The following is a 16525-nucleotide window of genomic DNA, read 5'->3' as shown; positions in this document are numbered from 1 at the left end:
GCTTTCTCTCTCTCTGTGTCTCTCCATCTCTCTCTCTGGCAAGTGCACGTACCCTCTGGCAATTTAAAAAATGCATTTTCTGGGGCCAGCAGGTGGTGGCTAAGGCCCTGGGTACTCCCACATGGCTGACCATGGTTTGAGTCCAGACCTGGTGGCTTGCTTTCTCACTTTCCCTCTCTCTCAAATTAAAATAAATTAATGAGAGACCAGCAGTTAGTGTAATGGCTATGTCGCTGGACTCCCACATAGTCGACCGTGGTTCGAATCCCGGACCCGGTGGCTTAAACTCACGCCAGGCGCGTGTGCGTGCGTGCCCAAGATCCTGAGAGGAGAGTGGAGGAGAAGGGATTGCGGCGTGACCATCCCCCCTGGGGGGTGATTTCTCGCTTTCTGTCTCTCCCTGTGGGGTGATTTCGCGCTTTCTGTCTCTCTGTCTCTGTCTGTCTTCTTGGCAAGCATACACGCCCTATAACAAAAACCTTTCCAAAAAAAGAATAAATAAAATTAAATAAATAATTTTTTTAAATGCCATTTCCTGGGGGACCAGCACGTGGCATGGTAGTTAATGCGCTGGACACTCCCACATGGCTGACCATGGTACAAATACTGGACCCAGTGGCTTCCTTTCTCATCCCTTCCCCCTGTCTCTCTCTCTGGTCAAATTAAAATAAATGAAGGAATAAATAAAATTAAATACTTTTTTTTAAGAAAAGCATTTCCTGGGGCCAGCAGGTGGAATAGTGGTGGTTTAGGGCACTGGACTCTCACGTGACTGCAGTTCAAGACTCAGACCTGTCAGCTTGCTTTCTCACTTTCCCTCTCTGTCTCTCACTCTATCACTCTGTCCCTCTCTGGTCAAATTGAGATAAATAATTAAATAAAATAATTCTCTTTAAAAAATAAATAAATAAATAAAGCATTTTCTAATTTTAAAGGTAATATTCATGCTGATTACAGAAAATAAATCATTCCACACCACAGTAAAATATAACAACTATAAGCATTTTTGCATATTACATTCTATTATCTTTTAAAAATAAACCGAAATGGGGCCAGCAGGTGGCGTGGTGGATAGGGGCGCTGGACTCCCACATGGCCAACCACGGTTCAAGTCTTGGACCTGGTGGCTTGCTTTCTCACTTTCTCTCTCTCTCTCTCTCTGTCTCTCTCTGATCAAACTGGAAAATAATAATGATAATAAGTAAAGTTAAATAAAATAATTCTTTAAAAAAAAAAAAACGAGATGAAAGTAATTGGGCATCTTTCCCCCCACACACACTTAATAACACTTATCTAGGGCCAGTAAATAGCATGCAAGTTAAGGCACTGGATCACACATGGCCAAATACACGGTTTGAGTCCTGGACCTAGAGACCTGAAGGGTACATGTGCATGCACGACCAAAATTCTGAGAGGAGAATGGAGAAGGGATTGTGCTGTGGCCAGTCCCCGTGGTGGATGATTTCTCACTTTCTCTTCCTCTGACTCTCTCTGGTGAGTATATGTACCCTATAGCAAAAACTGAATGAGGACAATAATAATATATATCTAAAGCATTTTGGGGTCATTAAAAATTCATTCAGGGCTGGGGGCCCGTAGCCTAATAGGTAAGGAAATTGGATCCTACATGGTTAACTTCAGATTGAATCCTGGCTCCAGTGGTTTAAAAAACCATGCTGGGAGGGGCCAGCAGATAGCATAGTGGTTAAGACACTGGACTCCCACATGGCCAACCACAGTTTGAATCCTGGTTCTAACCACTTGAAAATCATGCCAGGTGTGTGTGCATGTGTGTGCACCCCCATGCGCACACAGATGCCTGTCTAAAATGCCAAGAAGAGAATGAAGGAGAGATTGCGGCATAGCAATCACCTGGGGGAGGATTTCTCACTTTCCCTTTCTCTCTGTCTTTCTCTAGCAAGTGCATGTGCCCTGTGGCAAAACCTTAACATTTTTTTTAAAATGTGGGGTGCGTGTGTGTGCATATCCCAAATCCCAACAGGATGGAAAAAATGTAAAAGGGATTAAAGCCTGACCATGCCCCATGAGGGGATGCTGAGTCCCTCTCCTCTCTCTGGTGAGTACACACGACCTCTGATACTTAAAAAAAAACAAAAAACAAAAATCCTTTAAACAGCTCCATAGAATTCTTTTTTCAAAGCTTTTAATTATACTCGTTTTTAATCAATTTCATCTGGTTTCTCTCTAACCAAAGTTCCAATGAAACATGACAAATTATTATCTTCAGTTTACTACCAGGAGACAAAAAAGTTTTCCAGATCATTGTTACCAAATCTGGCTACTCTTCTGAACCCTGTACAGAGCTCTGTTAAATATAGAAACCTGAGCTCCTCCCAGACTTGGACCTGGTGGTACAGAAGCATCCAAGGACCTATTCCAGTCACACTCCAGCTCCACATAACTACAGACATATGGGGCCAGCAGGTGGCACAGTGGTTATGGTACTGGACTCCCATGAGGCCAACTGTGGTTCAAGTCCCAGATTCAGAGACTTGAAACTCATACCGGGCATGTGTGCCCAAAATCCTGAGAGGAGAATGGAAGAGAAGGAATTAGAGCATGACCATTCCATCCAGGGGTGATTTCTCTTTCTCTCTCTCTGGCAAGTGTACGTGCTCTAATAGCAAAAATCTCTACAAAAAATAACTACAGACACACGAGAACTTGCCACTCAAGAGAAACACACATATACCCTTCTTCTTAAAGTGACATTAAACTTATTCTCAATATACTGACATTTACTTTAAATAATCTAAACTCATAATTAATGAGTATTTACTATAGGTCCATAAGCTATAAAGATTGTTTTTGCCCAAGATTTAGCAATAGTTAAAAGAAATTATGTGGGGGGCGGGTGGACAGAGGCGGAGCATTAAACACAACACTCTGTGAGGCTGACTCACGTGGGAAGGTTCTGGGTGTGTGTTCTGAGCATGCTCTGAGTATGCTGTGTGCTGAAACTGAGGTGCGATAATGGCTTCAAGACTCTGTTAGGGTCTTTGCTGTCTTTTTCTCTCATGGAAGAAACAGATAAACAAAAAAAAAGGTAAAACTATAAGTTACGCTACTACTTTCTATTGGATTGTCAGGAAACTCACGATGCATCTTTGCATAGAAAATATAGAAAAACACATCTTGACTTTCCCAGAGACCTAATACTATTTCTTTTTTTTCTTTCTTTCTTTTTTTTTTTTTTTTTTTTGTTTTTTTTTTTTTTTTTTTTTTTGAGAGGTTTTTACTATAGGGCGCGTGTGCTCGCCAGACAGACAGAGACAGAGAGACAGAAAGCGAGAAATCACCCCCCAGGGGGGATGGCCACGCCACAATCACTTCTCTTCCATTCTCCTCTCAGGATCTTGGGCACACATGCACACGCGCCCGGTGTGCATTTTAATCCACTGGGTCCAGGACACAAACCGCAGTCGACTATGTGGGAGTCCAGTGACATAGCCATTACGCTAACTGCTTGTCCCCCCTAATACTATCTCTTCATTAAGGTCCACAGGAATCTGGGGTACAAGGTAAACTGCTAAGTGTAACTTTGGGACTCGAACCACAGTTAGCCATGTGGGAGTGTTCAGCACCTTAACTACCACGCCACCTGCTGGTACCCAATTTCTGAAGTTATTCTAAGAAACATCTCTATACATTACTAAGACTGGAGACATTAGGTAAAACTGAACTTGCAGTACAACAAAGATCTTGTGCTACCTTCAGGAGTTTAAAAAGCAAATACATACACAAACACACTGGGAAGAGGTGAGAATTTGGTGGTTTCCTACATAACTTTTTTTTCTTTTTTTGGAGAGGTTTTCGCTATAGGGTGCATGCGCTTGCCAGAAAGACAGAGAGAGACAAAGAGACAGAAAGTGAGAAATTACCCCCCAAGGGGGATGGCCACGCCGCAATCCCTCCTCCTCCAGTCTCCTCTCGGGATCTTGGGCACGCACGCACACGCGCCCAGCATGAGTTTAAGCCACCAGGTCCGGGACTCAAGCCATAGTCGACTATATGGGAGTCCAGCGACATAGCCATTACGCTAAATGCTGTTCCCTCCTACATAATTTTTAACTCTAACACTTTTATTTTGGTGAGTCAGCACGCTCGGTAAGATGAGATAAAATAGTGTCATGGCTAACTTAGCTATCTTTTATACCAGTTGTTACCAAATGTCTACCTCCAACTAATTCGTTTTTCATAGAAAATGATGAGCTGTAAAGGCTATTTGTGAAATTTCAAAAAAGATGATCACACAGTATACCAGTTTTGAAATTTTATTTTAAAATTAACATGTTCAGAGCCAGCAGTTGGTGTGGTGGTTAAAGCGCTGGACTCCCACATGGCCGAGTGGTTCAAGTCCTGGACCTGATGCCTTACTTTTGCACTTCTCATTTCTGTCTCTCTCTGATTAAATAATTATTATTAATAAACAATAATAATTAAATAAGTAAATGAATACATCTTTTTTTAAAAATTAACATGTCCATTAGAAAGTTTATGAGGATTGGAACTGGCAGGTGGCATGGTGGTTGGGGCACTGGATTCCGCAGGGCTGACTACAGTTCGAGTCCTGGACCTGGCGGCTTGCTTTTTCACGTTCTCTTTCTCTCTCTCTCTAGTCAAGTTAAACAATAATAAACATTAATAATTAATTTTAAAAATTAAGTTTATAAGGACGTTAACAATGATGGGGATTATGAGCTCCACACTCATGGATCCAACTACACATTTCCACCTAGATCACCCAAATATGTTCAATTCGGAGCTCCCCTTTACACCCTAGTCCTACCTACTACCCGCTGAAATACCATCAACATTGGGTAAAGGTACCAACATCTACCAAAGTCTGTCAGGCTGGATATCAAAGTTCAAAAGCCTTATCTTGGCCTATAATGCTCAGCTAAAGTGCTGTTTCCTCCTGGAAGCCTTTTGGGATCAAGACTTGGACTAAGTCTCTCCTGTTCTGCTTTCACTGTATTTGGTATGCTTCCTCAGGGCAATGCTATCACCTTTAAGCAAAGCATTCATTATCTCTCTGTGCCTCGTTGTTCCCTCGTCATAAAATAAGCATGGTAGGGGCTGGTAGATCGTATGGTGGTTAAGGTGCTAGACTCGCAAATGGTGGACTGCAGTTCAAGTCCTGGACCTCGCAGCTTGCTCTACCATGCCCTCTATCCCTGCCACCCTGGTCAAATTAAAAAATAAGGGAACCAGCAGTTAGCGTAATGGCTATGTCGCTGGACTCCCACGTAGTCGACCGCAGTTCACGTCCCAGACCTGGTGGCTTAAAACTCACGCTGGGCGCGTGTGCATGCATGCCCAAGATCCCGAGAGGAAAATGGAGAAGGGATTGCAGCGTGACCATCCCCCCTGGGGGGTGATTTCTCGCTTTCTGTCTCTCTGTCTGGAGAGCGCATGTGCCCTTTAGCGAAAAACCTCTCCAAAAAAATAATAATAATAATTAAAAAATAATAAATAGAGAATTCTAAAAATTAAACACACACACACACACAGAGAATGATAACAGAGTGGGAATTTAACATTGTTAAGTGCTTAGAATAGTTCCTGGTACACAGTAAGCATCCAATAAATGTTAACTACTATTATAATTATAGAAGTTAGGACCCTTTCAGGAGACCAGCAGGCGGTGTGGTGGTTAAGGCGCTGGACACTCCTACATGGCCGACCACAATTCAAATCCCGGATCTGGCAGCTTGCTTTCTCACCACCCCCCCCCATCCCCTGTGTGCCTCCCTCTGGTCAAATTAAAAAATGAATGAATTAATAAATAAAACTAAATAAATAAGTCTTTAAAAAAAGTTAGGACCCTTTCATGAGCAAATAATTCATACTTTGCAATTAACTTACAGTCTGTTAACTGCGTGATCTTTAAGACAGACTGCAAGCTCTATGTTGGTAAAGACTGTATCTGTCTTGCTCATGCTCTATCTCTGAATTTCTTACAGAGCAAGGCACAATTGATGGTTTTTGGTTGAGTAAATGAATGTGTTTTAGGTTTTACATAAGCCTGTACCTTTATCCCTTTAGGCACCAAATTCCGTAACTTCTGTGTCCTACACAGCTCCTGGGCCTTGGTTCCCTCCACTCACAGCTTGCACCTGGGCTCTCATCATCTCTCTCAAGGAGTCTAAGGCATTAGTCTCCGAAATGGTCTTCCTCCTCCAGTCCTGTCTCCTCCTGGTTTATCCTCCATGTTGTTGTCATATGGGATTTTTTAAATGTAAATCTGCTTTAGTCATTAGTTTGACAAAAGTTTTTCATGAGGGGCTAGTCACTGGCACAGCTGGAACACAATGCTCTGAGTACTGGACAGACATGCAGAGGTCGGGGGTTCAAATCCTGAGGGCTTCCTATGCATGTGCTGCTCATGTGTTCACCTATGATCTAGGCTGGCTAGAGCTAGGGGTGGATTGTGGCAAAAGAAACATGTTGGGGATATCTGTCTCTTTTTCTGTCTCTCTTATGGAAGAAAGAAATTTTTAAAAGTTAAAAACTAGTCTTTGGGGGACCAGCAGGTGGCATGATGGTTAAGGTGCTAGACTCCCACATGGGTCAAGTCTTGGACCTGGCAGCTTGCTCTCTCTCTTTCTCTCTCTCTCTCTCCTCTTCTCTCCTCTAATCCTTGGGGGCCAGCAGGTAGTGTAGTGGTTAAGGCATTGGATTCTCATGTGGCTGACCACAGTTCAAGTCCCTGACCCAGCAGGTTGAAACTCAGTGCTGGGTGTGTGTGTGCCCCAAATCCTGAGAGGAGAATAAAGGAGAAGGGACTGCGGCACAGCTGCTGCACCGGTGATGACTTCTCACTTTCTGCCTCTCTGGTGAGCACGCGTACCCTATAGCAAAACTCTCTCAAAAAATAAAAAAAAAAAAAAAAAAAAAAAAAGTTAGTCCTTGAATGAATACCCACTTGCTTGTAGCAGTGGTAGTAACAGTAGTCTCCAGAATAGGGCCTACGCACAAAACATTTGCAATACTATCCCTTAGGGTGTGGGGAAAAATATTTTTTTCAAATCAATAGTGTCTTTTATTTTATCTTTAAAATATCTCATAACAGTCTTAGAAATAATCTGGCTTTTTGTTTCCACAGCTGGCAAACTCTTAGCTCTTATTCATAAGCCTGAACTGCACCCTTTTCAAAGACATAGAAGACCTCCAAAAATTTTCTCATATCCTTATTTTTAACTGTGGTAGCTTGCTGAATCAAAGCAGCTGAATCGGAAAGAAGTTCAATGTCGTTTCCTTTAAGGATCGATTCATCTTTCTGGTTCTGAGATGCTGAACAAGCAGTACCCAGTGGCATTCGAATCGTGTGGATATATTTTTCGCCCAAGAAATTTTGGATTTCAATATGAGGCCCATTTTCCTGACTACTGAGGTTGATGGGAAACAAGCATCCACAGATCTCATCCTGTAACAGAAGCCCAGCGTAACACCCTTGATCATGTTCTGCACATGACTACAGAGAGTGCGCGCTGTAGCCATTTCCTTTCTATTTCCCCACCATTTGTCAACCGGAAGCCTCTTCTTTTTCTTTCCAAGGAGACTGAGCTCTATACTGATGTGACTGAAGTCCCTCCACAGGGTTCCTCTGGGCCCTTTCACAATGCCTGTGCATCCCTTCAGAGTGATGTTGACATTTTCTGCAATATCGACAGTTTGATTGCTGAGAGAAGTTCTTCGCTCTAGCAGTAGACGTGGCAAAGAGCAGGTATGGGAACATATTAACATCTCTGTTTTTATCTTTATATAGAAAGTAAAGCCTAATTTATTTCAGATTGGTATTAGGATATGTACATGATATTTTGGGGATATGGGCTTAAAAATTAGCCCACTGAGGAACCAGCAAATGGTATAACTGTTACATTGCTGTACTCACATAGTCGACTGCAGTTCAAGTTCAGACCTAGCAACTTAAAACTCACGCTGGGCATGTGTGTGTGTATGCCCAAGATCCTAAGAGGAGAATGGAGAAGGGATTGCAGCATGGTCATCCCCTCTTGGGGGGTGATTTCTTTCTTTCTGTTTTTCTCTGTCTCTCCAGCAAACGTGCACACCCTATAGCAAAAACTTCTCTTAAAAAAAAAAAAAAAAAAGGGGAACCAGCAGTTAGCGTAATGGCTATGTCGCTGGACTCCCACGTAATCGACCGCGGTTCGCGTCCCAGACCCGGTGGCTTAAAACTCACGCCGGGCGCGTGTGCGTGCGTGCCCAGGATCCCGAGAGGAGAATGGAGGAGAAGGGATTGCGGCGTGACCATCCCCCCTGGGGGGTGATTTCTCGCTTTCTGTCTCTATGTCTCTCTCTGTCTGTTTGGCGAGCGCACGCGCCCTATAGCGAAAATCTCTCTCTCAAAAAAAAAAAAAAAAACCCAGACTGGGTCATACTCATCTTTGTGTCCTCAGCAAAGGTGAGTGACAACACATGCTGAACATGTGCTGAATGAATAAATGAAAAACCCAATCTGACTCTAAGCTCTTTTCCCGATAACACTGCTTCTGATTCTGGTCTACTTCTCACCAGAAAAACCAATTCTGTAAGAAAAAAAATCCCTCAGTACAGATAAATCATCCAACAAAACAGAAAGAACATAAAGTCTAAAAATCCACATACTGAAAAAGGAGTGAATATGGTTTTATGACTCAAAGTTTATCCTGCCTGCCTCAACCCCACTTTTCCATATTACATTATAAAAATCCTTTCTACTTTCTAATAAAAAAATTTGGAGAGATTATTACAACCTAAGAGTACAATTAACTTCTTCCTTCCTTCCTTTCTTCCTTTCCTCCTTCTTTAACTTGCCATGGAGTTTGTATGCTCACCAGAGAGAGCATTAGAAAGCACTTCCCAGGGGCGCTGGCAGGTGGCATGGTGGTTAAGGGTGCTGGACTCTCACATGGCTGACTACAGTTCAAGACCCGGACCAGGCAGCTTGCTTTCTCACTTTCTCTCTCTCTCTCTACCTATCTATCTCTCACTCTGTCCCTCTCTGGTCAAATTAAAATAAATAAACAGATAAAGTTAAATAAAAAATAATTCTTAAAAGAAAAAAAGAAAGCACTTCCCAGGGAAATGGTCATGCTGCAATCCCTTGTCCATTCTCCTCTCAGGATTTCAGGCATGCACACACACTTGTCTAGCATACTTTTAAAGCCACTTAAACCATACTGTTGGTCATGTGGGTTTCAGCCACCTTAACCACCACACCACACACTGTCCTCAAGTACAATTTCCAATCAAATGCTCACTATACAAAGCATTCCAATCTAACACAATTCAGTCAACTAGCTATAACAGAGTTTGATTTAAATTTTTAAAATAATTATTTTATTCATTTATTATTATTCTTCAGTTTGGGCAGAGAGAGACAGAGAGAGAGAGCGGGAGAATGAGAAGGCAAGCTGCCAGGTCCAGGACTTGAACCATGGTCAGCTATGTGGGAGTCCAACACCTTAACTACCATACCACCTTCTGACCCAAATTTGGTTTAAATTGAACTCTTTGCAGGCCAGCCCCATAGCCTAGTGGTTAAGGAAGCCAGATCTCACATGACCAGCTGTGGCTCAAATCCCAGCCACTGCAGCTTGAAAAATCATGCCAGCCATATGTGCATACATGCGCCCCAAATCCCAATAGGATGGAGAAATGAAGGTGAAATTGCAACATGACCACATCCATTGTGAGGGAGGGATGCTTTCTCTCTCTTTTTCTCTCTCTCTTAATCTGTTTCTCTAGCAAGTGCACATGCCCTGTACAATTAAAAATAACCAATTTAACTTTTGGCCCAGCTCTGAAGCTCAGTGGTTTAGCCAGATCCTACCTGACTGACTGTGGTTTGAAACCCAGCCCCAGATCCATAGGGTTGAAAAAGACACCAGGCACATGTGTGCATGTGCCTAAAATCCCAATAAAATGAACAAATGGAGAATAAGGGATTGCACCATGACCATATCCCATTGAGGGGTGCTTTCTCTTTCTCTCTCCTTTGACTGTTGCACTTGCCCTTTGGCAATTAAAAAATAAAAAATAAAAAAAATTTTAAAAAGAATTTAACTTTTACTTGTTTGTCAAAGGCCCTTAGTTTATGTAGTACAATACACCAATTGTAACATTCATGGTGAGGCAGAAGTTTTAAAACTCCGTACTTACTTGCTCTGTTGGGAACAAAGTATTGATATACTCCACAGCATTGAAATCTGCTCGATCTAGAGGATCCTGGCTTGGAAATACCTATATAAAAAGAAAAGACTGCATGTCAAAACATCCTGTTATAAACCATACATACATATAATTTTTATTTGTCAACTAAAAAGAACACAATATTTTAAAATAGAGAATTAAATGTTAACTGTCATCTTTCTACTTTGTTTTCTTTTGCTGTTATTTGCCAGAGGGTATGCGTGCTTACCAGAGAGAAAGAGTGGGAGTGAGGGAGGAGAAAACAATGGGTTGTGGTCATCACAATACCTTTTCTTCTACCTCTTCATCCTGTCAGGATCCGGGGCACACACACACAAGTACCTGGTGTGTTTCTGAAGATGCTGGGGCTAGGATTTGAACTGTGCAGTTAGCCATGTGAGATCTGGCTCTCTTAACCACAAGGCCATGGGGCTGGGCTTCTACTTTGTTTTACGCATTATTTCTTTCTTTTCTATTAGATATTAAGTTCCCTAAAGATAATAATGCTTCACACTCAACAGATGCTCCATAAAATAACTGTTGAAAAAATCTTAAATTTTCTACAACACCTGCAGTTTTAACATCTTCGCACAACTAACTGAATGTGCAAACGTGAAAAGTTCCACAGATATTAATGAACCTCAAAGACAAGGAAAATAAGCAGGCATAGGGCAGCTCTGGGCCTTCGGACAGGGAAGGGGAGGGGAAGAAACAGTCTTTACACAGAGAGGTGTGACTGACTACAGGTATTCTCAACCTTTTAAGTATGGTAAAAGGGTCATTTTTCAACATTCTCCCTCTGCGCTGCCTTCTGTTTCAAAAATTAAAGGCATGGGATGAGCAGATGGCATAATGGTTGCATTGTTGGACTCCCGCATGGAACTCATACCAGGTATGTGTGCGTGCGTGCCTAAAATCCCAAGAGAAGAATAGAGAAGGGATTGCAGTGTGGCCATCCCCCCAGGGGGTGATTTCTCACTTTCTGTCACTCTCTGTTTCTCCAGCAAGTACACATTCCCTATAGTAAAAAAACTCTCAAAAAATAAAAAAATTAAAATTAAAAGCACATCCTCCCTGAAATTCTTAATATAACCAGCTAATGACCTAGTTGAATTAAGAAAGCCTTGAGGGGCCCAGCAGGTGGTACAGTGGTTAAAGTGCCAGACTCCCACATGGCTGACTATGGTTAGAGTTCCAGACTGGGTGGCTTGCTCTCACTTTCTCTCTCTCTCTCTGGTCAAATTTAAAAAATAATAATAATAAAATTAAACAAATCATTTTAAAGAATTATTTTCTTTAACCTTATTTATTTAACCATTTACTTAATTTTAATTTGACCAGAGAGGGACTGCGCAAGGAGAGAGTAAGAGAGAGAAAGAGGGAAAGTGAGAAAGCAAGCTACAAGATCCAGGACTCGAACCATGGTCAACCATGTGGGAGTTCAGCACCCTTTACCACCATGCCACATGCTGGTCCCAACAAATAATTTTTTAAAATAACCTTGAGGTCCTCCATAAGGAGTATGGAGTTTTCTCATTTTCCCTCTCTCTCTCTCTCAGTTCTCTCTTTCTCTCTGGGGAGTAAGGCACTCTCTAGCAATTTTTTTGTTTAAAGAAAGCCTTTACAATAGACTCTGCACACTGTGTTCACCGATCTCAGAATTTACTATGCCCTTACCCAGCCACGGGGTGCAGGCAGTAGGATGCTGCATGATGCTACAAGTCATATGAGAAAGCTCCTGAACATGATATGCCCAAGATCCTGGCTGGTTGCAGGGACCAGAGGAAAAAAACAATGTGAAGACTCCGTCGAGGGTCCCTTGTTCTCTGGAAAATGGAAAATAAACTTGGGGTGGGGGGAAGAGGGCTGGACAGTGGCACAGCAGTGACATAACACTCTGTGAGACTGGATCCATGTGGGAAGATCCTAGATTTACCGCCCGAGACCTCCCTGTACCTCCTGAGAGCAAGCATGCACATGAAGGCTGTGTGATGCAGCTGGCTGAGACTGGGGGGAATCGTGGCATGAGCACGCCCATCTGGGAGTGCCTTTCTCTTCCCCTCTTTGAAAAAATCAGCAAATAAAGTTTTTAAAAAGATTTAAAGGGGCCAGCAGATGGCGTAGTGGTTATGTCACTGGACTCTCATATGGCCGAATGTGGTTCAAGTCCCAGACATGACCACTGGGCACATGTGCGTGCGTGCCCAAGATCCCAGGAGGAGAATAGAGGAGAAGAGACTACAGAGTGGCCAGCCTGCCAGGGGGTGGTTTCTCACTTTCTCTCTCATTGTCTCTGTCTCTTTCTCTTTCCAGTGAGCACATGCACCCTATGGCAAAAACCTCTAGAAAAAAAAATTTTTAAAGAATTTACTATGCATTAAAGCAATTCGTACATGTCAGGTAGTATCAAGAAATAGAGAGCTGGCATTGATGTCAGCAGAAGAGCTTCCTCTGAGAAAGATACATAACTCATTTCCAAGGTTGAAAAACATGAAACAAGGTAGGTTATAAAGGCAGTCGGATGATTCCTTAGATACTAGATCCATCAGTTTAAGATAGTTACAATTCTGAGAAACAACTGCTCTGGAGAAGACTTCCAAAGAAATATATTGATAGTGTCAAAGAGCCAAAGTGCCTTTTTTGTTTTAGAATTATATTATTTAATTTTACTCAACATTTTTCTTCTTTTTCTTTTTTTGGAGAGGTTTTTGCTATAGGGTGCATGCGCTCGCCAGAACGACAGAAAGACAGAGAGACAGAAAGTGAGAAATCATCCCCAGGGGGGATGGCCACACTGTAATCCCTTCTCCTCCATTCTTCTCTCAGGATCTTGGGCACACACGCATACTTTCCCAGCCTGAGTTTAAGCCACCAGGTCCGGGACTTGAACCGCATTTGACTACATGGGAGTCCAGCGACATAGCCATTACACTGACTGCTGGTCCCAACTCATCATCATTTTTCAACCTGACCAGAGAGAGAAGAAAAGTAAGAAAGCAAGCTGCTAGGTCCAGGACTCAAACTGCGGTCAGCCATGTAAGAGTCCAGCACCTTAACCACCATGCCACCTACTATCCGAGTCAAAGTGTCTTTAAGAGAAGTCAAAAATAACTGCTAGAAAGGTCCGGGGCTTCTACAATGTCAAGAAGAGGTAGATCTGTGAGGCAGGTGAGAATAAAATAAAGGTGTTCTCCTTTTAAAATGCTTGGCACTTCTGTTTCTATAATACACATTTATGGTGGAGGAACATCACATGCACACATACTTACACAAGCTCAATTACAGGGGCTCACCAGAAGGAATACTGACAACTGGGCTGCCACACGTATGTCCCATCATGAGCACGACATAAAAGACGTGAACTGTCCATTTCGTCAAAGAGCCAAAGTGCCTTTTTGGGCTTATGAGTAGTTTCTGCACGCCTCTCACTATATTAACTGGGTATTAACCTAGGTTTTAATATGTATTCATATAATAAGGTCCCAAACACATGCCCACTACTTTATCCAGTAATATCTGAAAAAAAGTCATCAATTCCAATGCTGGAGAAGAAAACAAATAGCACTAGACATATCAGACTAGACTTATCGAAAAGATGTTCATACACTGTCCTTCATAGACAATTTAAAGAATTTCAAGGGTAACGTGTCTATTGCAATTTTTACCTTTAACAATGACTCTGGAACTTAAATCTCTGAGTAATGTGATTCTATTTTATCAATCCTTCCTGATTCCCCACCTGTCACTACTGTTTATAAGTATGCTATTGCATAGTAGTCTGGAGAATTTTGCTCAATTTTAGACAGCTAAATTACCAAAAAAAAAAAAACCTGAATTTATCTTGACATCAAAGTGTCTACTTACTAGATAAACCCATGCTAGAACTCAGATTTTTTTCCCACACTTTGAATTATTTTATTTTTGTAAAGAATTGTTTTTTATTTAACTTTATCATGTTATTATTTTCCAGTTTGATCAGAGAGAGACAGAGAGAGAGAGGGAAAGTGAGAAAAGAAGCCACCACCAGGACTTGAACCATGGTCAACCATGTGGGAGTCCAGCGCCTTTAACTACCATGCCATCTTGCTGGTCCTGAATTATTTTATTAAACTTTATTTACTTATTTTAATTATTTGACCAGAGAAGGACAGAGTGAGAGGGGTGGAGTGAGAAAGTAAGCTGCCAGGTCCAGAACTCAAACTGCAGTCAGCATCCTTAACGATCACGCCACCTGCCGGCCCCCAAATTTATTGTAAAAAATGGTGGGACCAGCGGTTGGCGTAATGGCTATGTCACTGGACTCCCATGTAGTCAACTGTGGTTCAAGTCCCGGACTCAGTGGCTTAAACTCATGCCAGCCATGTGTACATGCATGCCCAAGATCCCGGGAGGAGAACGGAGGAGAAGGGATTACGGCGTGGCCATCCGCCCAGGGGGTGAGTTCTCTCTTTCTGTCTTTCTCTGTCTTTCTGGCCAGCACACACACCCTATAGCAAAAACCTCTCAAAAAAAAAAAAAGGCAAAAAATGTTCTCTTCTGCATTCCCTTCATTATAGCCATTATGTCCAAAGAGCAATTCAAATGTATCTTTTTTTAGAGATGGAGGTGGCTGGTGGAGCAGTGTGGCCTGGACACTAAAAGTTTTGCCAATAATCTTCTATCCTCATGACAAATGTGGTTTGTTTGAGTAAACCAATCACTCCTAAAAAAATACATCCAAAAGTCTACAGATGGGACAACATAAATATATTACTTAGTACAGTGGCATATCCATGGTATTAATACTCAATGTATGTTAACTATTAGTGGTAGGACGCGTTACCAGTGGTCACTAAATGAGTCGTAATCCCATGACAATCTCTTTAAGAGAGATCCCCCCCCCTTTATCAGAAACAAGAACCTGAGGAAACCAGCAGTTAGCGTAATGGTTATGTCGCTGGACTCCCACGTAGTCGACCTAGATTCCTGTCCCGGACCCGGTGGCTTAGAACTCACGCCAGGCGCGTGTGCGTGCATGCCCAAGATCCCGAGAGGAGAATGGAGGAGAAGGGATTGCGGCGTGGCCATCCCCCCTGGGGGGTGATTTCTCGCTTTCTGTCTTTCTGTCTCTCTGTCTCTCTCTGTCTCTCTCTGTCTCTCTCTCTCTCTCTCTCTCTCTCTGTCTGTCTGGCGAGCGCATGCGCCCTATAGCGAAAACCTCTCCAAAAAAAAAAAAAAAAAGAAACAAGAACCTGACTAACGAAAAGTCTAAATCACTATTCCTAATATCATTATCCTTAAAATTTACGCAAATAAAGAGTTCCTGCAGGGAAGAGAGGCTTCTAGGGAACATTCTCCAACCCTAACCAATCAACTTCAGGCCTTCACAACCTGCACGTATGGTGAAAGGGTCATTTTTCAACATTCTCCCACTCCTCTGTCTCCTGTTCCAGAATTTAAAGGCACTGCTCCCCCACAATTCTGAGCCACTCGCCAAGGGCTAGCTTGGGAAACCGGGCACTCGTCTGGTAAATGAATGCAGCCCCCACAAACCCCAGGGATCCTTCTATCTTCACCCTCCCAAGGAGCACAGCTCGTCTGCCCAAACCAACCAGGACGCCCCACTCTCCAAAGACAAGCAAGGCCTAGAAAGGGCTCTTCCCTGCCCGGATTCAGAACCCCCTTCCCACCATCTCCCCCTAAATCCTCCTGTTGCCTTCGCGCCCCCTTCCTGCCCCTTCCCTACAAACCCCCACCCAGAGCTGCCCGGTCCCCGGCACGCCCCTGCCCTGAGGGGGCGGAACGCTCACCTGCTCGATGGCGAGCTGCACCTCGGGCGTGAGCTGCAGCACAGCTTCCAGCTCCTCCACGAACTCCAAGTCCTCCTCCTCCATCATCCCACCACCCAGCCCTCTCCCAAGCCGCACCCCACCCCCGCCAAGACCCTCAGCCGTCACCCAGACCCCAGAACCGCAAGCCTCGGGTTGCAGCGCTCTGGCAAGCCCCAGCTCTGTCAGCCAGCCGGGCACTTCCGGGAAGCCCGGCACTTCCGGGGTCTGGGGCACTCTGGGATAGCGGAGGACTGACTTCGGAAAGCGCTCCTGTCCGGTCCCGGGAGCGGCCCCTGCCCTCTGCTCGCCCTTCGGTGGCGGGGGCCCATTTCAGCTCGTCCAGGGCGCGCCCCCGACGGAGACCTCGGTGCTGGCGGAGGGCCTGGCCTCTCCGCAGGACACCCAGTGGGCCTGAAGCCCCAGGAGTCCGACCAACGGATGGCAGTCCCGCGGGCCGCGAAGCCGGCGACCCTCCGCCCCCTGGGCCCCCGTGGGCA

General features: G+C 43.7%; 1 protein-coding gene across 2 annotated transcripts in view; it reads right to left on the bottom strand.

Annotated features, from left to right (window-relative positions):
- Positions 1-16209, bottom strand: part of VPS53 (VPS53 subunit of GARP complex) — a 173833-nt gene extending 157624 nt beyond the window's left edge. The window contains exons 1-2 of one of the 2 annotated variants that reach the window (XM_014583842.2): positions 16008-16209; positions 10189-10269 (exon numbers count right to left, since the gene is read on the bottom strand). In XM_014583842.2, the coding sequence (XP_014439328.1) occupies positions 10189-10269; positions 16008-16094 (168 nt within the window). In that variant the 5' untranslated portion in view covers positions 16095-16209. The remainder of the gene's footprint in view (positions 1-10188; positions 10270-16007) is intronic. The other variant, XM_006167524.3, reaches the window with a different exon arrangement.
- Positions 16210-16525: the final 316 nt, after the last annotated feature.

Source organism: Tupaia chinensis, unplaced genomic scaffold, assembly GCF_000334495.1.
Source record: "Tupaia chinensis unplaced genomic scaffold, TupChi_1.0 Scaffold144899_1, whole genome shotgun sequence".
Lineage (NCBI taxonomy): Eukaryota > Metazoa > Chordata > Mammalia > Scandentia > Tupaiidae > Tupaia > Tupaia belangeri.
The sequence above is the reverse complement of the archived record's forward strand: the minus strand, read 5'-3'. Positions and strand labels throughout refer to the sequence as shown.